The sequence below is a fragment of the Vicia villosa genome, unplaced genomic scaffold (assembly GCF_029867415.1).
Source record: "Vicia villosa cultivar HV-30 ecotype Madison, WI unplaced genomic scaffold, Vvil1.0 ctg.000794F_1_1, whole genome shotgun sequence".
Lineage (NCBI taxonomy): Eukaryota > Viridiplantae > Streptophyta > Magnoliopsida > Fabales > Fabaceae > Vicia > Vicia villosa.
In genome coordinates, this window is record NW_026705351.1 from 313377 (window position 1) to 340714 (window position 27338).

A 27338-nucleotide genomic window follows, 5' to 3' on the forward strand; every position below is an offset into this window, starting at 1 on the left:
GGATGTTTTGAAATTTTTTTTTAATGTGAGAAAAAAGGGAAATTTTTTAAAATATGTATTATTTATAGGAGGATATTTTGGTCCAAATTTTTTCGTGTAGGGGTATTGGTATAATTGTAGGGGTATAAAGTAAAATTTTCCTATTTACACCCTAAGAAGTTTTATATGATCAACAGAGGCCCAATAGAATATAGTTCGATTATCAAACCGGCCCATTTACATACACAAATCCTCGCGCGCATGCAATCTCAAAATCTCAAAATCTCAAAATGCAAAAAAAGGAAAACATAAAGGCGCTGTTATTGGCGCTTAAAACCAAAAATCCCAAATAGAATTTTCCCTCCTTTCATTTCATTTCGCATCATATATATTCTTCAATATTTTTCCATTTCCTTCAATTCGCACAACATTTTGAAAGAAACGAGTAATCGAAAAATTAGGGTTTTATCACTCACAAAAAATCTCACGAAAATGACGAAGGGTACGAAAAGGGTTGACGCTGTTGATTCCGCTACAGTTCTCGTTCGTGCCAAAGATGGCAGTGCCTTCGCCAAATGGTTTGTTTGTTTTTCCCTTTCTCTTCCACTAGGTTTCATTTCTCTGAAGAAATTTCAACTAATTTATATTAATTTTTTTTTTGTTGTTGAAAATTTCAGTGATGAGTGTAAGAAGAATGTTCCTGTTGCACTCATTAGCATGCATGATTGTAGCCTTGAAGCCAAAATCAAAATGAATCTTGGTAATTATCGTTATTCAGAACTCTATTAGTGGTTTGGTTTGAAATTAGGTTTAATTTGAAGTCAAAATCAGTGGTTAATTTTTGATAAGATGTTTTGATTTTGTTTGTTTGTTTGTTTAGATTCTCATGTAGTTGAGCAAGCTGCTGCTGATGCCAAGAAACCTGAGAGGTGGATTTTTAACCTAACTTGGTTGTGTGAAGATTTGAATTTTGTTGAATTGGGTTCTAATTAGGGTTTGTTTTGGTTTTGTTTTCGGAAAATTTGTAGGAAGAAGCCTAGTGCTAAAGAACCAGCTGCAAAAAGGGCTAAGGGTGGGAAAGATAAGAAAGAGAAGAAGGTTAAGGATCCCAACATGCCCAAACGTCCTGCTACTGCTTTCTTTGTCTTTATGTAAGGGTTTGTTATGTTTATTCTATTTTATGGTGTTTTGGTTCCTATTTGTTTAGGGTTTTTATTGATGCTTTTTATTTGATGCAGGGATGATTTTAGAAAAACTTTTAAGGAAGCTAATCCTGATTCAAAGGATGTTAAGAGGGTAATGAAATTATTAGAATTGTGTGTCTGTAGTGTCTGGTTAAGGATTGATTATTGATTGAAGTGGTTTTTCATGGACACAATAGGTTGCTAAGGAAGGGGGTGAGAAGTGGAAGTCTTTGACTGATGAAGTAAGTTAATGTAAAATGTTAAGTTTTGGGTAAAGTGTTGCTGTGCTTTGATTATTCCTTGTTGTGATGTTGATTAAATGCTGTGATGCTTGTTGATGATTTAGGAGAAGAAGCCTTATTTGGATAGAGTTGCTGAGCTCAAGGCAGAATATGAGAAGGCTATGGAAGCCTATAATGCTGGTGAAAAAGAAGTATGTTACCTCTGAGTTTTTCAGTTTGTTTTATAATATGATCTTGTTTGGTTAGTATCTTTTCTTAAGCTGTTGATGTTTTTTCAGGATCAAGAAGGATCTGATAAGTCTGATAAGGAAGCCCCTGCTGCACAAGAGGTTGAAGAGTTAACTGATGAAGAGTAGTAGTAGATTTATGCTAATCATACCTGAATACAATGTTGAAAAAGCCATTTGCTCTAGTCTAGAATTGTATATTTTGGAATGTTTTTGGATTTAAATTTAGATTTTGATTGAATTAGAAGTTCCAGTGCAACATCTTATGTACTGTTATCTTGGAATATTACCAATGCTATGCTAGTTACTTTGTTTCTATGATTGCTGTGTTGCCTTTTATTTTTCAGGTAATTATGTTATTTTTCTATATGTTTTCAAATGATTATCTAAAGAAACACTTAGGTAAACCAAGGCCCACACAAGTTCTAGTGGTTGGTTTGCTGCATTATTTGACTGCCAACAAAATATAAAAACATGAATAAAAACACAAGTTGGACTATCTTTTACTTCAAATCTAAAGTATGATGTAAAAATGAATACATGGTTTATTCAAAACAATATTGAATTGGAAATTGAACTAAACAATAAGCATTGTGCTGCTCAACCTGGAATTGAAAGATTTAAATAAAGTTGGAGCCTATTCTATCTTGTGTAATAATGGTCATAAGGCATGAAAATGTCTATGATAATTTAGTCAGCATCTTGCTGACCTATTGTCCCTTATATCTTTCCCTTGCATGGCTGCAAAGGTTTGCCACATAAGCACAAATTATGGGCATAAGCAGCTTGTGGAAAGATGTTGAAAGGTCTAGTTTGTGGAATTTCTCCACACAACCTGTTTGCTCTGAAACTTGCATGCCTGAGATTAGTGATCTGTGATAAGCTACCTGGGATTTGTCCTGTTATTCCATTAATAGATACATCAAGCCATTGTAGGTTCTGCAACTGACCTATACTTGAAGGGATGTTTCCCATTATGTGATTTCTTGAAATGTCCAATCTCACAAGTTCTATCAAATTTGAAATAGAAACTGGGATTGAACCTGAGAGATTGTTGCTTCCCAAATTTAGCACCTTCAAACTTGACCCTTCTATGAATTCTGGAATGTGACCGGAGATGAAATTGTTTGAGACATCAATTACCTCCAAAGAGCTGCTTGTCATGTTATTTATGAATGTTGACAGCGAACCGATCAAAAGATTTGAATGCAAATCTATTGAAGACAACCCAGATGGCAATTTTATCTTAGAAATGTCAAACCTCAACTGGTTACTTGAGAGTTTGACATCTTGCAAACTGGACATATTTGTGAAGAAGTCTGAGATACCATCAACCAGAAAGTTATCTGACAGGTCTATAGAGCTCAAAGAGTCGGGTCTGACAAAACGCGGAAGATCGCCCTTCAATTTACACCCGGCTAAGTGTACATCTCTAAGTTGCTTGCTTCTGATCCAATCGGGAACACTTCCAAGGCTGAGATTATTATAAGACAGGTCTATGGACAAAAGGGAAGGAATACCCTTGATAGGAATTGCCGGTAAGGGATCCGAGAGTCCATTTCTCGACACATTAAGGTACCAAAGTTTCTGCAATTTCGATATGGATAGTGGAAAATGTCCTGTTAGCAGATTGCCACTAAGTTGAAGACTTGTCAGTGATTTCAGGTTTCCTATTTGATCTGGAATGTTTCCTGTGAGCTTGTTATAGCTCATAGACAAGTCTACCAGATTCACAAGGCTGAACAACGAAACCGGAATTTTCCCTGTTAGTAGGTTATAAGACAGGTCTAGATTAGTCAAGTTTCGAAACTCCCCAACAAAATCAGGGATAGGCCCTGATAACAAATTGTAACTGAGGTCAAGGTAATTCAAATTTCTAAGGCTTTTGAAACCGAGCGGAATAGAACCGGACAGAAAATTTCTCGCTACATTAACTTGAACAAGGTTTTTCAGATTCCCTATTGTTGGAGGGATCTGTCCTTTCAAATGGTTACCACTCAATGAAAGGGTTTCAAGCAAAGACAAAGAACCTAAGCTTGGAGGAATGCACCCTCCAAGCGAATTATCTTCAAGAACAAGATGTTTAAGGTTAGTCAAATTCGAGAAGCTAGAAGGAATTGGTCCTGTAATATGCTTCATTCCACTTATCATCATTACCTCTAAAAATTTCAAATTACCAAGTGCTGGAGAAAGAGTCCCCTTCATAAAACTCCCACTATCTCTAGCATCAGGACTTTGTATCTGCAACATGTTAACTCTACCAGTGGATGCATCACATTGAACTCCTTCCCACCCTCCGTCGCAGCAGTCGCGGCTTATCCACGACGATAAAGTATCTGTTGTGTCCTTCAGAATTCCTGCTTTAAAGGTGAGAAGAGAAGCTCTATCTTGTTCTGAACAAATTGGAGGTTTTGGTGAAGAAGCACTTTCTGAGAAGAAGAAGTTGCTGAGTAATGAAAATATCAGAACAAGGTTTAAAACCCATGTGAAAAACTGCATTTTGAGAAGTGGGTCTTGATCAAAATAAGTTTTTTTTTTCTCCTTCTCTGAAGCTGGGATCTGACAAGAGAAAGTTTGAGTTAGTAAAAGAACATAAAAAAAAGTAAATAATTAATTTAGTATAAGAAAAAGTGTAGAAAAAGTACCAATCCGACATTGATTTATTCTAAGGTAAGATATGATGATGATGAAGTTGTGTGTTGTCTGAAAATTATGATTCTGTTGGAAATTTTCTGCATGCAAGATAGTGATATGTGCAGTCTCTTATTTATAGTTAGAAAGGAAAGAAAGAAAAAAAAAACAAAGGATGTAAGAAAATGGATTAGTTTAAAGAAGTTCACATGGTGAAATTGAGACCGTTTGATGAATCACGAGGATCTTTGGTAATTCGAACGTTGGAGCGCACTAGATTCAAAAAATGTCAAGTGTTTTATAAAATTTAGGTTCTGTCTGTTATTTATACTGTCCACATGTTCCTTGTTTAGGAGTAAGAAAATGAATAGTAGTACTGTTTGGCTTGTAGAATCTTTACATCAAGTGTTTTCCATTCACTCTTTTATTATGCAATATTATATAAGGGCAACATTTTAATTATTAAAAAGAACAAAATGTTAAAATTATCAATTTTTTGACATTTGATATGTTAGTTCAATGGTATCACTATTATAATATACAGATAATGAGATGAAGAGTTAATGAAGTAACTCAAATTGTATTTATTAGTTAAGTTAAATGAGTATAAACAGTTGATTTAAAGTTCAATTTCAAACTATAATATTTATTTATATTTATATATTATTTTAAATAAATTAATGATACTTTTACATCATAATCGTTTTATAATCATAATTGGTCATAAAGTGACCGATAATATCATTTTAATTAATAAAACATATTAATATTTTTACTACCTAGTTAACTTCACATTACTATATACTATAATCTATAATATTTGAATTTATATTTTTCTTAGTTTATTTAATAATTTTTTTTGAAGAAATTAGTAGGATCAATTTTTGTAAGATAAAAGTAAAAAATAAAAGTAATTTAGAAATATCTTCAAAGGCAAGAAGAGAAAAATAAGTAAAAGGTAAAAACCAAGTCAAGTGGGATGCCCATGCTAAACCCATGTTTGGTAGGTTTCCACTTTAACTTTTGTAAATACTACATTTAAGAATGGGAAATAAGTTACTTGACAATTATAAAAGGGTTAAATAAGTTTTCATTTCATTTTCTATTTTCAAAGAAAATTACAAGAAAAATTAAAAGAATAATAAATATTTCCTTTTATTTGACAATTATAAATTTGTCCTTTTATATAAATATTTAAAAGAATAAATAAAGTGATACTTTTTAAACTATTAATAAATTGGAAAATATTTATTTGTAATAAGAAAAGGAAAAATATATACTTTTAAAACAAACTCAAGAATTATTTATATTATTGTCTAGTCATTTTCAACAGTAAATAAAATAGCATAAAAACAATAATCACTGTTTGTTTTTCTTAAAGCATGATGAATATCAACTTTGCCTCCTTAGTAAGTATGCTTAACTTGCTAATTACTTCCTTTACATCAGTACAAATTTTGTTTGCTTATATCATTTAAGAATAATTAAAAATGGGTCCCCTTTATTCTTACTTGTCCATTTAATCTGGAATTTGTCATGTCTTGATTACTCTTATTTTATTTTGGGAAAAAGTTCTATGCTTAATCTTGGTTAACATTTTTCTCCAAAATCTCTAAAATATTTAAAGAATTACATGTTTTATAATTGCAAATAAAAACCATACATATTTCGCATATAAGAAGGCAAAATATCAGGGTCGATCCAATTAATTCAGAGGTCAATTCTAATTTAAAAAATAGGTCTAAAACAATTAGAATTTATACCAAATTAAAGAAACCGATATACAATCATAAATTTTGAAAACAAATTATGATTTTATACCTATTTTTAAAAAAGAGGTGTAAAATAAATTTTGAAAACAAACTATAACTTTACACCTATTTATTTCAAAAGGTGTAATATGTATTGCTTTAGTAATTAAAAAATATAAGTGCCCCCAGAATTTGGGCCTAATGCTATAACACATGTTACACTTGCTAAAGTCCGACCCTGCAAAACATTAAACTATTCCTATATTAAACTTGTTTCTCTTTAGTATTTATCGAGAAAAAGATTAAGATTAACATGAATATCATCCAACATTACAAGAGAGAAATCAACATCACAATCTCTAAGATTTATGACATCACTATAAGAATTTACTTCATAAATTTCCTTCATGATGACTATGCATTTACTTTATGATTATATACATAGCTTCTTAACTCATTAATAAAATACTCAACTCAAAATTTTCATTGCTATCTTTTTCACACATTCTTATCCCTCTGAATATATTCTTTAAAATTCCATTTCACCCCATCAGACTGGTAAATAGAGAAAGATCGACCCAGGGTATTCTAGTGCTTGCAAGTGAATTCAATCATGATGGGTTATGGCAACTTTCTAGCACACCTACCGATTCTCGATGGAAATAATTGGGACAAATGGGTGACTCAAATGAAGGTGATTTTTCATGCACAAGATGTTTGTGATATGGTGGAAAATGGTTTGGAAACTTTTCTTGAGGATGTAAGTGTAGCAAAAAGGAAAGTATACAAAGAAGAGAAGAAAAGAGATTGCAATGATCTCTTCCTCATTCATCAAAGTGTGGATTCAAAGATGTTTGGAAAATATCTGGTGAAACTAGTTCCAAAGATGCATGGGATAAGTTGGAAAGATATTTTTGGTGGTAATGACAAAGTCAAGAAGGTGAGGTTGCAGTCATTAAGAAGGAAACTCGAGTTATTGGAGATAAATAATGATGATAAAATAGATGACTACATCTCAAGATTACTAACCCTTACAAGAGGAGTGCTAGCAACACTCTCTTTTCAACGATCTCTCCAACACTCACTTTCTTATTGGTTAGAACATGTGTGGGTCCCTCACTTTGGAAATGGATCCCACATAAAGTGGTAGGACCCGCCCATGTTTGAACCAATAAGAAGGTGAGTGTTGGAGAGAGTGTTGAAAAGAGAGTGTTGCTAGCATTTCTCACCCTTACAAATCAAATGAAGCAGTATGGTGAATCTCTTAGTGAATTGAAAATCATTGATAAAATCTTGAGAAACTTTCCTCCTTTGTTTGATCTTATAATGGTGACTATCGAAGAGACAAAGAACTTGGATAACATGAAGATTGGAGATTTACAAAACACTCTTGAAGCTCATGAAATGAAGGTAGCTGAAAGATAAACTGAAAAACAAGATGAACAAGCATTCCTAGCCAAATTCAAGAAACTAGAGGCAAGCAAGGAAAAATGTAAGAAAAACAGGGGAAATAATTAATACAAAGAAAGATAAAAGGTTGATGATAAGCTTGAAACAACATAAATGGTGGAGGGCCCGTCAAGAAATAAATCAAGAAGAGGATATTTGACAAAAAAAATATACAATGCTACAATTGTGAGAAGATGAGACATTATGCTGAAGAGTGTAAGCTAGATAAAGAAAAGAAGTCTGAGAATGGTGAATAAGAGGCCAAGGTAGCTTAAGAAAATTATAGCTCATACTCAAAGCCAATTATACTTATGGCTGCAATTGATGTTGAGGTCTAAAAATACCAAATTTGGTATCTTGATATTGGTTGCAACTGTCACGTAATAGGAAATAAAGAGTGGATGGTTTATTTTGATCAAGAAAGAAGACCAATATTAAATTAGTTGATAACAAATCTATCCTAGCAGAAGGTATGAGACATATGGCTATAAAAAGGAAATATGTGAAATCATCAATGATCAAGGATATGTTATTTGTCTCAAATATGCAATGTAATCTATTAAGTGTGTGACATCTAGTGCATAAGGGATATTCAATGTTCATGGAGAATTATTATGTAAAGTTGTTTAATTCAAAGAAGAGGCTTATAACGATGTTTTAGTTGTGAAGAAACGCGACTTTCAACGTATGCATTCAAAATTTAGATGTAAAGTGTTTTTTTTTGCAACATCACATGAAAAAAAAGCTGAGTTATGGAATAAGAGGTATGGTCATTTTAACTACAAAAACCTAATTCAACTTAATTCCAAAGGGATGGCGCTAGGAGTCCCTGAGGTACATACCCCTAGAAGCTCATGTACGATATGCTTTGTAGGTAAGCAACTTAAACTAGCTTTCAAGTCTTGTTTTCCTATGAGGGTCAAGGAAGTGCTAGGTGTAATTCACTTAGAAATTTATAGATCATTAGAAGAACTCAATCATGTTGGAAGCAAATACTTCATCGCATTTGTGGATGGATTTTCTAGGATGTTATGGTTATTTCTGATTAAGGCCAAAAGTGAAGCATTGGATGTTATCAAAAAATTCAAAGTGATGGTGGAAAGACAAAGTGGCAAGTTGGTGAAGATATTGAGAGCTGATGGAAAGACAATTGTGTTTCCAACACATTTAACTATCCCCACAAGGGAGTGAGCTTCGAAGTTCTTGATTATACCAATAAAAACAGCAGAGAAAACAATAAAAGAGCTAAACAAGTTCTGGCAACCAACAACCAGCGGAACAATATCCGCAACAATCCTAATACCATTAACACAATCCACTACAGCAAGGGCATCCGAATGGAACACCACCTTCGTAAGGCCCAAGTCTCCCGCAAGTTATAACTGCTCATTTAGACTATATATTATATAGCTTATCAACTTATTAATAAATTAATCAACTTAAAAATTGCTCTTTGCTATCTTTTTTACATATTTTTCTCTCTCTCACTCTCTTTTTAAAAATTCTATTTTCTCGAACATATTCAACATTCAAAGATTGAAATGGTAAGAGAATGCTAACTCCAATATTGCTAATCTAAAACTTAGAACAAGAATGTGTTAAAAGGCATCACAACAAAATTATGGCCCTTAATGATTCCGATGATCAATGAATTTATGATGAAAAGACTTTGAAGTAGCATGTGATAGATTTCTATCACCTACTTTACTCAATTAATTATTATATTTTTTTTACTATTTTGTAATCTTGCACTATTCAGAATTAACCGCATGACCGATCCTGTGTAAGTGCAGGAAGTGCTACAATAATGAGTTTCAAATTTTGGGAGGCTCTAATTTTTGAAAGGTCCAATTTTTTTCATAGATATTTTTTAAAATAAATAAATGTTATAATAAAAACCCAATATATAAAAAAATATTGCTATAAAAACTTAATACATATAAAAATTTAGATAGATTAAAACTAAAAAGATAATTATAGTTAAATATATTATTGATTAATACATAATTGTATTTTTTATGTGTCTTTGTTAACTATTACTCCTTCCGTTTTTTATTATAAGTCGTTTTAGACTTTTCACGCAGATTAAGAAAAATAATAATTGTTGTATGAAAATGATAAATTATGAAGGTTTTTACACAATTATCTTTCATTAAAGACATGTGAAAGATAAATTTATATAATTGAAAGGAGAGAGAATAATAAATATTTAAGGATATAATAGGAAAAATAGCATTAATTATTCATTGGAATTGTAAAACGACTTATATTTAAATACAATTTTTTTTCAAAACGACTTATAATAAAAAACGGAGGAAATATAATTGTATTTATTCTTAAAATTGGACTTATTTTTAAAATTAGAATGGGTGTCACATTTTGAGTCGGCCCTAATTAATAGACTGTCATGACAATTAAATATGATTGTTTAGTATGAGAAATTATAAGTTTTTAGTTAAATGATTTTTTTTTTCATTCTCTTTAAAAATCAATGGGTTCTTTAAAAATCAATGGCTTACAATGATAAATTCTATTGATAATTTTGTCCCTACTTATTTTGCTAATCCTAACAAAATCAACCAAGTTGTATTTTTTGTTTATCAAAATAAAAGAAAAAGCGTTTATCATTGGGATTTGATCTTTTCATAAAGAATTCAACCTTATGGTCCTTTATATAAACAATTGTGTACTACCTCAAACAACTCATATTGTCGGCTAAAAGAAGTATAACTCACATTGTCAAAATTGATCAATTTATAGAAAAGAAATCAACAATAACTTTATAGTTGTCATATAGTTTTGAAAACTCAATAAACAAACACCCATTAAAACAAAAAGCTCTAAGCCTCTCTTTCCGTTGGTATAGTAAAACTTTTGAGTAAATTTTGCTAATTTTCCGACAAATTTGAATATTTTGATAGTGATTGAATTATAGTTCTTGATTCTATATTATCTTTTAAAGAATATTTAAGATGAATCGTTCAAGTAAGTGTCCAAAATTTATATCTAAAATTGTGACAAAGATATCAATTCGTTAGATAGTTCAGTAGTGATTGACGCTGAATTTAGTAGAGAGAATTACAATTTGATCCCCACAATTGTGATTGAGAAGAAACTATAACCCCTCGATATCGAAACTGACCTTGTAAAATCTCTTGCAACTGTGATCAAGAAGAGACTGTAACCACTTGATAAACTAACTCAGTAAAATTGAGAAATTTATTTTAGATGAAAATTCTACTATTAAAGTCAATCTCTAAACTCTTGACCTACATTTAATTAAAAGTCAAATTGTGTAGTAAAATAAGGACCCAATATGAGATAAAGAAGAAAAAGTTTATTAGTGTGAGGGATTTGGGTCCCAAGTGAGAAGAAGTTGTAGTGGTGCGGGGCAAGTATTTGAAATTGAAAAGAAAAGTCTTGAACTTATTTCGGTTAATGAATGCTTAAAGATAAAAAAAAGAGTTAATGAATGCTCAATCACAGGATTAATTTGTTTTATTACCAGTCTAATCATATATCATAATCTTAAACAATCATTTTCAAGCATTGTAAGAGTTGGCTCGTTGGTCAATGGGAGAGTGGCGTTTGGTGAATGGATAGTGAATTCATGGCCATATATACAGTGGTGGGTCAAGCCTAGGTTGGAATAGAAGACGGTCCAATACGTGCATTTGGAAAAATCCATCATATTTTGAATAAAATACCGTTTGGAGATGTATCCTTGTATGTTATTTGGATGTATCCGAAAATACGTATCCGAATTATTCTATGTATACAATTGTTTTGTCATTATTCACTAAATTTAATATTTTTTTAGGCACGTGTTTTAGGTTATTTAAGTTCAACATAACTTAAGTCATTTTAACTTATGAATTAGAAGGAAAACACATATATTAATAGATTCAAACATAATAATCAATTATGAAAAAATTTAGCATTTAATTATGAAAAAAGTCATACAATAAATTGTTCTAAAAATATAAAGTGATACAATCAAACAAAAATCTACTAGGTATGTCTAACACACATTGCTTTCTCCACCGCCTATACTGCGAGATATTTTGTGCCTCGACAATCATGCCTTCTACAAGGGCCGATTGGGGAGTTCCATCCTCAAAAAAAGTCCTGCCTCTATACCTGATCTCCCCATCTCCAAAATGTATTGCCAGACCGCCGATATGTCCTTAGTGTGGTCATCCATAGTCTTAAGTACCTCTTGATTAACTGGTCTAGGTGGTCTTTCAAGAGCGTCTGGTGTCATGATAAGGTGTGACACCCTATAGAACCATGTCATGTATCCGTCAACATAAGCCCATCGAAAAGGAGCTGACACACTATGATACTCTTCTAGTACCAAGTGAATCTCGAAATACTCTAGTATCACATTAAGATCTCAATGACAAACATGGGAAAAGCAGATTCTGAGGGTTGTCTCAGAATAATATACAAATAGCCAAACTGTCGCATCACTCGCTCGAGCATATAAGGATACATAAGAGATGATCCAAATGCCAGTCATCCGGAGTATAAGGAAATGACATCCAGTAAATACGTCTCGCGGTGACCCTTGAATGGGCGTAGCATATGTCATATGGTTTATAGAAAGGTGGAAAGATGACGTCTCGGAATGCCACCTCTTTACAAAAGCCGTTTACATACCATGGTTTATGGTCATGTACACATCATAACAAAAACCGATAAGACTAGAATATCGATAACATCAACGGATCAAGCAGGAGTGGGCAGTTCCAACTAAAATATCTTCCTACCGTGGTTTACCGATTTTAAAGACGCTCATGTAAAAAAACATCACCATCAACATCGATTTAACTAGTTAAAAATTTATGTATTGCAAAAGAAAATAAATATACATCTCCTTCCCAGACATGTCTAGCAACATGATCTGCATAGAGATGAAGTAAAGAGGTGACAAAATAGGGCTCATGGATAACTTTCTAAAGGGGCATCGATAACAGGTTTCTCTTGAGCTTACGAGGCTTCAGGTTCTAGTGAATCATCTGAGGACTCATGGCCCCGGGAAGTAGATGCTTGAGAAAGGTGGCTACGAGAATATGAACTAGATGGTTGAGAACCTCGACATTGTGAACCATCAAACGAGTTATCATTGACTAGTGGCCTCGTTGGTTGCGACCCTCTCACATTGTATAGACGTGGTTTGGGACACACAATCAAGTCTAATTTTTCCAGGGTTATTTTCAGTCATTACACTTGCATTATAAACAGACATATGGAAAAAAAACATGTCAGTACAAATTCACAAAAATCCACAAAATCAACCAAATTTTAGCCCGAGACAAATTCGGAGATACATCTCCGAAAATAGCACTGAGAAAATCCGGAGATGCATCTCTGGACAAAGTTTTGATTCTCAGCCATGGCGAAAATGTCATTGTTGTCCTAACCCTCCAAACAAATATCAATGCATTTCTTTATATGCTACCTATTTCATTTCCAATACTATCTAATCTACCTTAACCAACTAATGTGGCTTAAACAACTAAATATAAATCAAAACATAAAAAGAGAAAGAATTTTGAATAACTTACCAAATCAAATGGATGAGAAAGAAAAGCTTGTATGTATGAGATGCTCGAAAGAAGTAGAAAGAACTCTAACAGTAGAAGCTTTAATGAATGAATGAGAACTTGAATGGATGTGAGTGCTCAATTTTTTTTGAGAACTTTTTAGAAAATGGAAAAGGATGAAGGGGGAAGGGTCTGACGCGAGGATATGAATCAAAAGCGTCTAAAGATGCATCTGTGGACCACCCACTACTTTTTTAATAAATAATGTTTACGGAGATGCATCTTCATACTTATCTTTTATGCATATAGAGATGCATCTTCAGATTTTTTTTTTTTGCATAATAGGTGCCTCATCAATTTGCTTTGAGGAACGACTTAAAAAAGTTGCGTATGGAGACACATCTCCAGACGCTACCGATAGTTGGGACTTTTCACGGTGGTGAGAGAACACATATAAGGGTGGAAAATAAATTTCTAAAGGGAGTTACTTTTCCCACTCTTAAGGGTGTTCCCCCACCACCGTGAAAAGTCAGAACTGCCTTTAGCATCCAAATATATATCTCCTGACGGACCTTTTTTATACACTCCTCAACGCAAATTGATGAGACACCCTATTTTGTTAAAATTTAATTCGAAGATGTTTTTCCTAAATATTCTAGAGACGCATGTAACACCCTTCTAAAACCCCACAGAATATCAAATAAAAATTCAGAGTAAAACATAAAAAGGGTATTACAACTTCAAAATATTTAAAACATTAAGCCATGTCATGCCTTATGAGGGACTTCAAAACATATTATTCAGTAATCATGTTAACACATCGGAAAATACTTCAAAACTGAATAACATAAAACGTCGGTATTCAACATCAAGAATTTACTGATTTAAAACCAACAAAACATCATTCTAACATAAGAATTAATCCGTCAGACAATACTAAAATAAACGTCCCCCAGTGTTACAAGACCAAAGCATGACACTGACACAACCGACTAAACGAAGCAACTCTATGAGTTATCCTCACCAAGCACAAACCGCTACTCCTTAATCTGAAAAATGTCAACAGTAAGGGTGAGACATATCACAATTAAACTATATTATAAGTTCATAATGACAATATATCATAAGCAGATTATTCACCCAACTGCAACATATTTAGATTTTTAGATTATCCATCAATAGTTACGAAAAATACAACCGATTACATCACCACGACATAACACTGGAAATCTTCTAATCATGTTATAACAACACAAATATAAATGCAATGACTTTATGCATACAATTATTATTCACCCGATCATCACATGTATTTCAGATACACAACAGTTAATCAAACACACATTCATATCAAACACATACGAATTATAACATTGGACAACTTCCATTCATGTTATAATTATGCACACAACCTAATGCAATGCAACTAATGCATGTGGTACCAATCATGGGACGAACCCATCTCACCGATCCACCACCATAAAGATTCGGTTACTTCTCTCACTAATTCCACACAATGTTAATTAGCTACCGCTGTCCCACCACCATAAGGGATACAACCCACAACATGATTATGAAATGCATGCATCAACCATAACACGCACATCATCAACATCCACCAACGATTCATAATCATTCATCCATAACACACAAATCATACTCATATCACAACCATTTGATATTCACCACAACATAATACATTTAACACAGAAACAATTTATCACCACAGCAATCACACAACCTTTATCAATCACAAATGACATATTGCATACAAGACAATCAATGTCATCCTTAACAACCACAAAAAACAACATCTACATTTGATAAACTTAAGCCTCATGTATACATTCAATTACCAAAAACATATGCAAATAAGAATTATCTATGCGATTCTGATATTTACGCACATCACCATAATTCAACATATTGAATTATCCACCACTTGTACAATATGCATTTATCAAGTAATAATCACAACAACGCATAGAATTTATCATTCATAAATTCCATGTATCACAATTAGCACATAGTACACAACACCAATACATATTGTTCTTAAATAACATTACTCCATGACATACACATATACAATTACATGTCATTTTCACAATCACATAATAATTAAATCACCTAGTGCTAATCAATTTATTTTCATCAAAAAGAGCATTTTGTTAGCTTCGTAACGCTTCGAACGGCACCCAAAACGGACTTACGGATCAACAATTATGAATTTTTTAAAGTTTAAAACAAAACTGCCAACACAGTGATGTAACGGGTTACATCATTCATGTAACCGGTTACATCAGTTCCAGTAGTGAAAATACCCCATTTTTCTTCGATGTAATCGGTTACCTCAACCATGTAACCGGTTACATCACCCAAAATTCCCAAAGAGTTGCGTTTTTCATCATTTTTCACATAGGTAACCGGTTACCTCAATCATATAACCGGTTACATCACTGAAGAAGTGTCAAAATCTGTATTTTTCTTCTGCTACGGGATTCTACCTTCAAACCCCCAAAAAACCATCTTTTACACACTAGAAAATCATTATAAGTCCTAATTCTTCAAGTTCAATACCAGCATTATGTAATTATTCAAATACACACATCAATTCTATCCATTGTACATAAATCATACATCATTCATGTCATCACAAACACATCCAATTTGCCCTATAGGTTCCAAAACCCCAAAAATTCTCAAAATCTAACACACATCCAATTTAGATACAAAACCTACATAATCAATCCTATCATCATTAAACTGATAATATGGGCTAAATGGATTAGTCACCCCTTACCTTAGCCAAGAACCTTGAATTGTTCTCTTGCTCCTCTTCTCCCCTTTCATGTTCCTTCTCTTTTCCTCTTTTGCTTCTCTTTTTTCCTTATTTTCACAATTTCTCTATTTTATATAAAAAAATAGGATAATTAGTTAGTAAGGCCTCTCCATTGGCACCTCCCCTTTTACTAACTACGTCACGGCCCAATAACAATAATTCCCATAATTCTTCCAAAATCCAATTTCAATTACTAAATAATCAAATAATTAATTTAACTTAATTAAATTAATTTATGAAATTACGGGGTGTTACAACGCATCTTTGTAAACTTCTTTTGTTTCACTTTTTCATAATTATTTAATGAGTTTCTATACGAGACATAATAACAATTGATTACATATTTAAAAAAAAATATAAAACACTAAAATTAATTAACATTAACAAGAACACCAAACTATGTCTCGATTTCCCAACATTGTTAATCCTTCCTCATCCAAACCGTCTCATCCTTAGAACTTTGTTCATTCTTAAAATTCCCATAACCATAACCATGTCGATGAGCATGATCATGGCCATGGCCATGCCAATCACCACCATTGCGATTATTCTCAAAGATTGAGATTGACCAAAACCACCATCGTTCACTTTTTTGAACTTCCTATTCTGTTCTTCATTCCCAGAGTTCACAAATAAAATTCTAAATTCCATGATCTCAACCTATTATTAAAGGTTAGGAACATGAACAATTAAAAAGTTTAGGGGTGAATTTTTTTTAGAAGTGCATCTTCGGACATATTTATTTAAGCAAAATAGGGGTGTATCACTTTCAAGCCTTTGTTTGTGTGATTTTAGAAAATGTAAACTACATATATTCAAATAAACTACATATAAAAGTGGAAAATATAGTCCCGTTAACCAACTAGTTAGTAGATATGGAAGAATATCCCATTGCGAGAATATGAATTCAAATCTATGAAGACCAATGCTACTATTCACTAACGAGAATCTATTTAAAGGCAGAGCAAAAACTCATACAAAAAATATGTTTGTATGCAGAATATTTGAATCCAAAGCTTTAAAGAATTACACTCCGAAGCATCAAACTTTCGGCAACAGATCAACCTTTTCGATTAGCTTTAGAAGTAGACTGAATATAAAAACTAATTTAATTAAAATTTAATTAATTCTAAAAACATAAAACTTAAATAATAATAAATTTAATCAATCTTTCTCGCTTAATAATATGGATTTAATGGAAATACATCGACAGTATAAAAACAATTTTACACTGCCAGTATTTTTAAGAGTTGTGATGTATTGACGTGTAAAATATTTTACAATGACAATGCGCTACCTTTAAGCTCTAATAATATTAATTAAATCAAACACATTAATTAACCGAGTCAATAGAATTTTTTTCAACAATTAAATAGATTTTTTTTAAATGATCACTTTATAAATATAAATATAAATAAACGCGACTTGACAATTCATATTTATTTATTTAAATTAATAAATATTAGTTCACCTCCCACACATCTGTCTATAAAATTATTATCAAATTTTGTTTAAAAGAATCTATATTATATTAAAACAATGGGTTTATCTTCATTATCCCTATCCATAAGGGCACTAGTTTTTCGGTTTGATTGAGACACTTAAAATTTCATTATCCACTTTGATGTTATATAAATAAAATAAAATAGCAATTATGTTTTCTCTTCAGTACTGGACATTATTCTTTTAATGTTAAATTAACCTTTTAGTAAAAAAAAAATGTTAAATTAACCTAGACACCATTGGTTCATTGAACTCTATATTGTTTTTACTACTATTTACTGCTTTTTTTTAGGTGAAATTACAACTATTTTGTATTTTGGTCTTTAGAAAAATATTCTTTGCGTGACCAGTGGCATAAAATTGGGTCAAAATCCTGCCGACTTACTATTCCTGCTTTCAAATGGCAAAGTTTGAAATCAAAGTCATAATTTCCAATTTAATAATAATTTATATCCACTTGTGTGATGAGAGTGGCAAAAAGGCAGTGTGCTTTAATAAACAAGTTTTGGTGGATATGTGAACTGTGTCTCTGCTGTATTCTCTACTTATCCCTTTCTGCCTCATGTTGGACAGTGACCTTTTTATTAATAAACTATCATTGTTTGCGCAAAGTGTTGGAAATTATGCTAGAATTCAACAAACAGAAAGTAAATTAAGAAAAACATTAATTGAAATTAATAGAAATAAAATAAATTATTATAATAAATGATAATATATGGTATGTTTTTCCGAGTTTGACAAAGGTCTAACAAATTTTTTGTTGTGGGATTAATTTCAAGAACAAAATATAATAAGTTTTTTTTCTTGATAAGAAACTCACAAGAGTAGAAAAGAGGAAAGATTGAAAAACATAATGAAATTTATTATAAACTGTTATTCTTTACATTTTTTTTTTAAAGAAGATTACAAGTGTTACAGAATAACAAATAACTTCTTTTACCCTAATTAGAATTTGCAGTATGCAATGATGAGAGACTAATATGTTATTTATAAGAAAACTAACACACTAAACTAATGAACATTTTCACATAAACCCATCACACAAGCTAACTTAAACAATTGGGCTTAACAATCATACCCAAATCGGCATGTTAACAATCCTAGCATACTTCGACTTTGACTACAACATGTGAACAGACTTCGACGACATGCTAAGATCGTGTCAAATTGTCGAACCAAGAAGCTAACTTTCGACCATACTAGAGTTCGATCCAATATCTCACAAATTTCCACTTTGGAACATACTCTATAATATCAATGTTTGAAAGTGGAAATTTGTGAGATATTGGATCGAACTCTAGTATGGTCGAAAGTTAGCTTCTTGGTTCGACAATTTGACACGATCTTAGCATGTCGTCGAAGTCTGTTCACATGTTGTAGTCAAAGTCGAAGTATGCTAGGATTGTTAACATGCCGATTTGGGTATGATTGTTAAGCCCAATTGTTTAAGTTAACTTGTGTGATGGGTTTATGTGAAAATGTTCATTAGTTTAGTGTGTTAGTTTTCTTATAAATAACATATTAGTCTCTCATCATTGCATACTGCAAATTCTAATTAGGGTAAAAGAAGTTATTTGTTATTCTGTAACACTTGTAATCTTCTTTAAAAAAAAAATGTAAAGAATAACAGTTTATAATAAATTTCATTATGTTTTTCAATCTTTCCTCTTTTCTACTCTTGTGAGTTTCTTATCAAGAAATAGCTTTCTTCATGCAGCTTTATCAATTGCATACAGTGGAAAAACTTGCAATTTGACAATGTCTTGGTGATCATATCAGCATCATTGTGATCTGTCGAAGCCATCAGCACTTGGACTTCTCCATGCTCGATTACCCCCTCTGAAGAAATGCTGCCTCACATCGACGTGCTTAGTTCGCTCATGATAGGCTGAATTCTTCGACAGGTGTATTGAACTTTGACAATCACATTTAACAGTGATAACTCGACCTTGAAGTTTAAGCTCTTTAGAAAAACCTTCAAGCTACAATGCTTCTTTCACAACTTCAATGAAGGTGATATTTTTCGCATCAGTGGTTGATAAGGCAACAACCTTCTGAATTGTCGATTTTCAACTAATTGTTGTGCCAAACATAGTGAACACATATCCAGAAATAAATTTCCTGGAATTCATATAACCTGCATAATCAGAGTCGACATACCCTTCGATTACTGATTTACTATCTTCACCGCAGGCTCCACCATAAATTAGGACTCTGTTCAGAGACCTATTTATGTACCTTAGAATCCACTTCAATGTTAGCCTTTCCAGGATTCTCCATGTACCTGCTTACAAGACTTACTGCATATGCTATATCGGGTCTAGTACAAACTATAATATACATTAAGAAGTCTACTATGTTAACAAATGAGATGCTATTCATATAAGCTCTTTCGACCTCAGTACTAAGACACTGATTTATACTCAGCTTGAAACGAGGTTTTGTTGGTGTCACAACAGGCTTTAAATTTTACATACCAAATTTGTTGAGAATCTTCTTCAAGTATGTTTCTTGAGATAAGCATAATCTCGACTGCTTTTTATCTCTTTAGATGTCAATCCCAAGAATCCTGGATGAAGCTCCCAGATCCTTCATGTCGAACTCCTTATTGAGTTTAGCATTCACCTTAATTACATCCTTAACATTGTTGCTTACTATGAGAATATCATCCACATAAAGCAACAAAATAAAAAATGAATTTCCAGTCAAAATTTGAAGTAAACACATTCTCCGAACTGAGTCATGAACTTGTCAAATATTCTATTCCACGGTCGAGGAGATTTTTTCAGTCCATATAAAGATGTATTTAGCTTTGCACACATAATCTTCCTTTCCCTTTCTGCATACCCTTCAAGTTGCCTCATTAGGATTGTTTCATTTTGATCACCATACAAGAAAGCAGTCTTCACATCCATCTGTTCAATTTCTAGGTCGAACTTCGCCACCATAATTAATAACATTTTGATGGATCTATGCTTTACAACAAGTGAGAACACATCATTGAAGTCGACACCTTCTTTCTGAATGAATCCCTTGTTATCAATCTTGCCTTGTATCTTCTCGACATTACTCATGCGATTCCTTCCTTAACCTGGCCCTTTGAGGTTTCTGGATCATCTCCCAAGTGTTATTATCATGAAGAGATTTCATTTCATCATTCATGGATTTCATCCATTCAGTCTTATTTAGACTCCTCATAACTTATTTATAGTCTCTAGGTTCTTCAACTAGAACCTCACTTGCAGATATTAAGGCATAAGTTATGAGATCTGCATACTTAAGTCTCTGAGGTGGCTTGATGACTCTTATCGGCCAATCTCTTGCCAATAGGTAGTTATTGACAGTTTCCTTAACTTCCTCAGTATCTTCAGCATCTTGTGCGTCTTCTTTGACTTCATATAGGATATGCAATTCAACATCGACATGCTCCACCTCAACAAGAATCTTTCCCTATTCCAGCTCTTTAGATATTTCTAGGCTTTGACCAACATCATCAGTTTCCTTGAAAGTCGTTTCAGCTTCATTGAAAACTACATCTCGAATTGTGATACACCTCATGTGATTTGGCTCTAGGCACCATAGCCTTTACACTTTGACTCCTTCAGGGTACCCCATGAACATGCATTCAAGCTCTAGGTTCGACTTTGTCTTGTCTAATGTGAGCATAGGCTATGCAGCCAAATAATCTAAGTTTGTTGAGATCTAGTGGATATCCTGACCAAACTTCTTCAGGAGTTTTCATATCTAACGCAGTCGAAGGACATCTGTTTATCAAATATGTTGCTGTCGAAACAGCCTCTGCCTAAAACACCTTATTTAACCTAGCACTAGTCATCATGCATCTAACTCTTTCCAAAATGGTCCGATTAAACCTTTCAGCCAAACCATTTTGTTGGGGAGTACCTGTAGTAGTTATGTGCCTTCCAATACCAGAGGCTGCACAAAAACAGTCAAACGACTCGTTGCAAAATTCAAGCCCATTGTCGATTCTCAACCTCTTGACCTTTCTGCCAGTCTAATTTTTGACCAGAGTCTTCCAACTTTTAAAGTTCTCAAAAGTTTCATCCTTAGTCTTCTGGACGAATACCAATAACTTTCTGAATAATCATCAACTATGGATAAAAAATACTTTGCTCCTGAATATGATGGACACCTTGCAGGCCCCTATAGATCAGCATGAATGTAATCATTGGATCCACGTGTTCTTTATTTGTCTTTATTGAACTTCACTCTTCAAGATTTTTCTGGTACACAAGGTTCATAAAATTTCAGCTTTTCGACTTTGTATCCACCAAGCAGATTTTGTTTCCCCAATTCGACCAGACCCCTTTCGCTGACATGACCCAATCTCATATGCCAAATTTCTGTTTTCGATAAAGGTTTCGTGTAATATCTACAAAACCAGTTACAACTTCAGCCTCAAGGATATACAAGACTTGTTTTTTCATGCCTCTTAAGACTTCCTTCGACACCTTTATGACTCTTAAGACGCTTTTCTCTCCTTAGAAAACATATCCTTTATTGTTGAATTCACCAAGAGAAATCAAATTTCTCTTCAAATCAGGAACATACTTGACTTCAGTCAATAACCTTATTGACTCATCATGAAGCTTGAAACTCACAGATCCACCACATGCAATCTTGCAAGCTTTGTTGTTTCCCAGCAATACAAATCCATCATCTTGATCAAATAGTTCCGCGAACAAGTCTTTTTTTGGAGTCATGTGCCAAGTGCACAACTTGAATCCATAATCCACTCTTTACTTGAAACCACGAGAACATCAGATGAGTCGAAATCATCTTGAACAATGGTTGTTTTGCCATTATTCTTACCTCAACGACCTTTCAGGCGTTCAGGGCACACTTTTCTCGTATGAACATCCTTCTTACATTGATAACATCGATTACCAGATGCATTACCATTATAAGACTTTTGCTGACTTTTACCCTTCTTCTTGTCGAATTTGTCACCTCTCTTTGTGAATTTTGCCTTAACCGACAAGCCTTCACCAGTCGAAGATGGCTTGTGCTCCTTTCGTTCGTTCAAATCCTTAGAATACAAGGCTGAATGAACTTCTTCAAAGGTCAGAGACTCTCTTCCATACAACAAAGTTTCTTTGAAGTGAGCATGTGATTTGGACAAAGCATATAACAACAGGGCTTGATCTTCATCATTGACCTTGACATCGATATTTTCAAGATCAAGAATCAGCTTGTTGAACATATCCAACTGCCTGACCAAGACTTTCTTTTCACTCATCTTGAATGAATATAGAGCTTGCTTTAGGTAGTGGCGATTTACCAACGATTTGGTCATGTACAAGCTTTGGAGTTTCGACCACAAGCTCGCCATCGCCGGCTCTTTCAAAACCTGTCGAAGAACCTTATCACCAAGTCTCAATAAGATGGCGTTGTGGGCTTTCACTACCATAGTCATTTTTTCCTTCTCCGTTAATGCAACATCCATGGTTGCGGCTCCTTTCAACGCTTCTAACCAACCCTACTGAACCAACAGGGCTTTCATCTTCAAGCGCCACAAATCGAAATCGTTCACTCTGGTGAACTTTTCAATCTCATACTTTGTTGACAACATTCTTCTCCACGCTCACCGCAACAATTTGTTGTGAAATCAATGCCAAGAATAAAATAAAATAGGTTTCTTTTCTTGGCAAGAAACCCACAAGCGTAGGAAGGAGGGAAGCAAGAAGAACACAATGAAATTGGTTATAAATTGTTATTCTTTACTTTCTCTTTGAAATAAAATTATAAGTTTTACAAAATAACAAAGAACCTTTCACACCATAATTAGGATTTGCAGTATGCAATAATGAGAGACTACTATGCTATTTATAAGAAAACTAACACGCTAGACTAATTGGTTTTTTCACACAAACTCATTACACAAGCTAACTTAGGAAACAAGCTAACTTAAATAATTGGACTTAACAAACAAGCCCAATTCGACATGCTAGCAATTCTAGCATACTTCGACTTCGACTATAGCATGTGAACAGATTTCGACGACATGCTAAGAGTTTATCAAATTGTTGAACCAAAAAGCTAACCTTCAACCATACTAGAGTTCGATTCAATATCTCATAACTTTCATTTCTAAACATCGAATAAGAGCACTCTAATTGTATGCTCTATTAAAAGGTAACTAAATGTCACATCCAAATATTTTTGTACACAATAATTTTATATAATAATTTTATGGAAATATAACGTATTTATAATTGATGATAACTAATTTATAATCACTTTAAACAATATTCAATTAACTAAAGCAAGTCTTAAATTATCTCTGAGTGACTCTAAAAATTCGAAGTGTTAATTAACAATTAATTTGAATGAAATCAATGAACAATGCATAAAATATTTGATTAATGAAAACTCTAATAAAAATACAAACCATTACCACATTAAATCCCAAACTATCATGGATACTCTCCTTTCCTCCTTTTCTCTTCTTCATTAAAAATAAGTGTAATAAAATTAATGGAATTAAAAAAAATTGATAAAAGAAAAAGAGAGCGAAAATATTATAGAGAGAGAGAGAGAGAAAACTGTGAAAAAAATAATTGAAAAAAATAAATTGAAAGAATTCCTCTAATACATAGTTGTTGAGACTAATATCTCCAATATAGTGTTGCATTTTTATGATTCATAGGTCAACATTGAGAGTTTGAGAATACTAACAATTACTTAAAAGAGATTTCTATCATCTCATATCAAAATGTCATTGAGTTGATAAAATTGTTTTTTTTTTTTAAATAATTGCAAAAAGGTTTTGCCACCAAAAGAAGTTACAAAGTTTAATCGTATTACTAAATTATTATTTTAAACATTTTACAATTATTTAAAATTGTGCAAAAAGCTTATTAACATGTAGATAAGACTACTCGAGTTTCGTTAGACAAACCTTATAGAATCAAGAAATGATAGAATTACACCTAAATATGACACATACACCGTATATATATATATATATATATATATATATATATATATATATATATATATATATATATATATATATATATATATATATATATATATATATATATATATATATATATATATATATATATATATATATATATATATATATATACCATTCCATCTACTTTTTTATTTTTTAATAATATATGTATGTATTGTAATTTGAGCCCCACTTGCATTGAAGTATAAATGATAGGGTGTAAAGTATACGGTGTCAAATTGCCAGTGTAAATATAACACAACTCTATAGAATTACATCTTATATGACACCTATATTATTATAAAATTTAACAACAAAATCATTTGAATATCTAAAGAAAAAATATTTTGGAGACAACTGATTTAATACTCCAATCTTACATAAAAGAGACGTCTCATCTCGAATTTTTTTTTTAAATAACCAGGTTTAATAAAAAAATTACAAAAAAAACCATGTTTTCGGGGTATATACCAAAATGTCTAGGTTTGGGACCTCAGGTAAGTGGATGCGCCAAATGAAATGGCGCATACTTATGGAACATGCCAAATGAATTGGCGCATGCATGGAAAAATTAGGGACAAAAATTTCATGTCATTCCAAATGGCGCATAAGGCCAATGAATAACACATAGGCGCCATTTCATCTGGCTCCTATGTGTTGGGTTATTTTTTATTTTTAAAAAACACCCTTTGTGTATTTTCGCGCACCGTTTTTGATTCCGGTCTATTAATTTCGGAAAAATGTCTGATAAATCGATTTTAGAAAATGCGTAGTAACCCTGAATAATGTTTGCGTTGTCGATTTCGGTTTTTCACTAAAGCACAATTTATTGATGAAAGACTGAGGAAAGGTTACAAGAGGTGGTAAGCGAAATTGATACATTGTCGTAAAAAAAATACAGAGTAGATTAAACTTGCGACGAGGTCGAGCCACGATTAGGACATCTTTTTCTATTGTGCCTCACCTGACGACAAATGCTGCATTTTCTTTCCATTTTGTCGTGGACGTCCATTTCGGTTCTAATCCGCGTATTATTGGGACGACCCTTTTTCTTTCGCCGCATTGCGTCGTTATGTCAAACTACCTCCCCATCATACTCAGGCCAGTAATCCTCCTTGACTACCACTGGAAACGCAGCACTGTAAACTCGGAGCAATGTCTGAGCCTTGTAAATTGGAGACAGTAGTGATTTTGCGTCGCGGTGCGCAAACGCACATGCAGCTATGACATGTGAGCAAGGCATACGAAAAGCTTGAAACCTTCCACAGTCGCACCAATCTTCGTCTAGAAGAACCCTATATTGTTGTCTTGGAAAACCCTCATTGTGGTCAATTGTTTCGCACACACTGAACGTGCGGTTGAATCGGTCGAAAGAAGTTACTTGATGAGTGTTTGCTTTTGCCGATTGCTGTTTGTTAGCTGAAGATTTCGTTTTGCAAATATATGGTTCTTCGAAGAATAAAAATTCGAAGAAGAGATGGTTACTGATGACCATCGTTTGAAGATAAGAAAATGGCTCCTGATGGCCATGCTTCGAGAGTGAAGATTTCTAAGTCACAACGGAGATGATGAACACTGAAGCTCATAGGAGTGCATGTCTTCGAAGACTTAGGCAAATTTCATGAAATATGTTAAAGTATTACTAATTAGCCTGTTTTCGTAGTGTTTTAATGTTAAATACACTGCCACGCGTCGAAGAAGGACTTAGGCGGGAAGATTTGAAATTCGAAGACGGTTTCGTAACTGTCTAACAACAGATGGCATCCCTGGAGTTCTTATGAGAAACGTGGCATTAGATTAGCGTAGGGCCGTTAAGGTCGAAATTAGTATAAATAGGAGTCTTAATGTTAGGATTCTGTGTGTTTATTTTGTACAAATCACTCACATATTACTCAAGTATCAAGCGTTAAAGAGAAAGAGTTCGCTGAGAAATGTACGTATGACACCACCATTTTAATACATGTGTATTCCCTTTTCGTTTTCAGATATCTTTTCAGTATTATTGCATTTCATTTACTTCTTGCCATTTACATTCTTGTACTGTTATTTTCATGTCATTTACTTTTGAAGTATTTAATATTTCTGCAATTTTAGATTCTTTGCACTTTAAACAGTTTTCGTTTCATGTCTTATTTTTACTTACCCTTTTGTTGAAGTTATACTTGCGTATAACAAAGTCACTATCAAGTTTACTTGTTTTATTCGAAGAAACTCTTATTGACAAAGATAAATCATAAATATGGTTCGAACGACCATTAATAACAATCTTTTTGACTATGTGTCCTAGGATCAATCTAGTCGATCCTGCGAGTAACCAAATCATATTTACTTATAGTTTGGAGGACTAGCGGTTGTTTACCGGAAATCACCGTAAACACTGTTGCATAAATTTCATGCAAATATCACTTAACAGTTGACCAGATTGTCTAACATCACCCCATTTCCTGCCTCTCGTTGAGAATAGCGAAGCCATCCTAAAGTAGGTTGCCTCCACTAGTGCTGTGATAGGAAGGTTACGAATGCCTTTGAAAACTCCATTAATTGATTCCACCAGATTTGTCGTCATATGGCCCCATCGCACGCCTTTGTCATAAGCCCTAGTCCATTTCTCCCTAGAAAGGTTATCTATCCAACTTCCTGCATCTGGATTTATCAGTACAATCTCACTCCGATAATGCTGGAATGTGGGTTGGGTTAATGCATAACCAACATTGACCAGGACCTTCCTGAGATGTCTGTCCTTGATCTCCCGCATAAAGTTCTGGGCGATGTGGCGAATACAATAGACGTGTTTTAGTGGCGGGTCATGCCATCCGTTTGCTTAATTATTATAAGCACTCTCAATGGAAGCGTGCCTATCAGAGATTAAACAGATGTCCGGCTGAGGAGCAACATGTTCTCGGAGGTTCCTTAGAAAGAAACTTCAAGCCGCGGCAGTTTCACCTTCAACAATTGCGAACGCCACTGGAAAAATGTTGCTGTTCCCGTCCTGTGCAACC

The 27338-nt window shown here is 33.2% G+C and overlaps 2 protein-coding genes across 2 annotated transcripts; one reads left to right on the forward strand and one right to left on the reverse strand.

Annotated features, from left to right (window-relative positions):
- The first annotated feature begins 316 nt into the window (after nt 1-316).
- On the forward strand, nt 317-1950 carry LOC131631247 (high mobility group B protein 7-like). Its single transcript, XM_058902043.1, has 8 exons — nt 317-557; nt 657-739; nt 860-908; nt 1008-1130; nt 1218-1275; nt 1361-1405; nt 1510-1596; nt 1684-1950. The coding sequence occupies exons 1-8, from the start codon at nt 472-474 to the stop codon at nt 1759-1761; spliced, it is 609 nt and encodes a 202-aa protein (XP_058758026.1). The 5' UTR covers nt 317-471; the 3' UTR covers nt 1762-1950.
- A 134-nt stretch (nt 1951-2084) lies between these two features.
- On the reverse strand, nt 2085-4533 carry LOC131631246 (LRR receptor-like serine/threonine-protein kinase FLS2). The gene is made up of 2 exons (XM_058902042.1): nt 4278-4533; nt 2085-4191 (listed from the first exon to the last, which is right to left on the reverse strand). The coding sequence occupies exon 2, from the start codon at nt 4129-4131 to the stop codon at nt 2353-2355; it is 1779 nt and encodes a 592-aa protein (XP_058758025.1). The 5' UTR covers nt 4132-4191; nt 4278-4533; the 3' UTR covers nt 2085-2352.
- Nucleotides 4534-27338: the final 22805 nt, after the last annotated feature.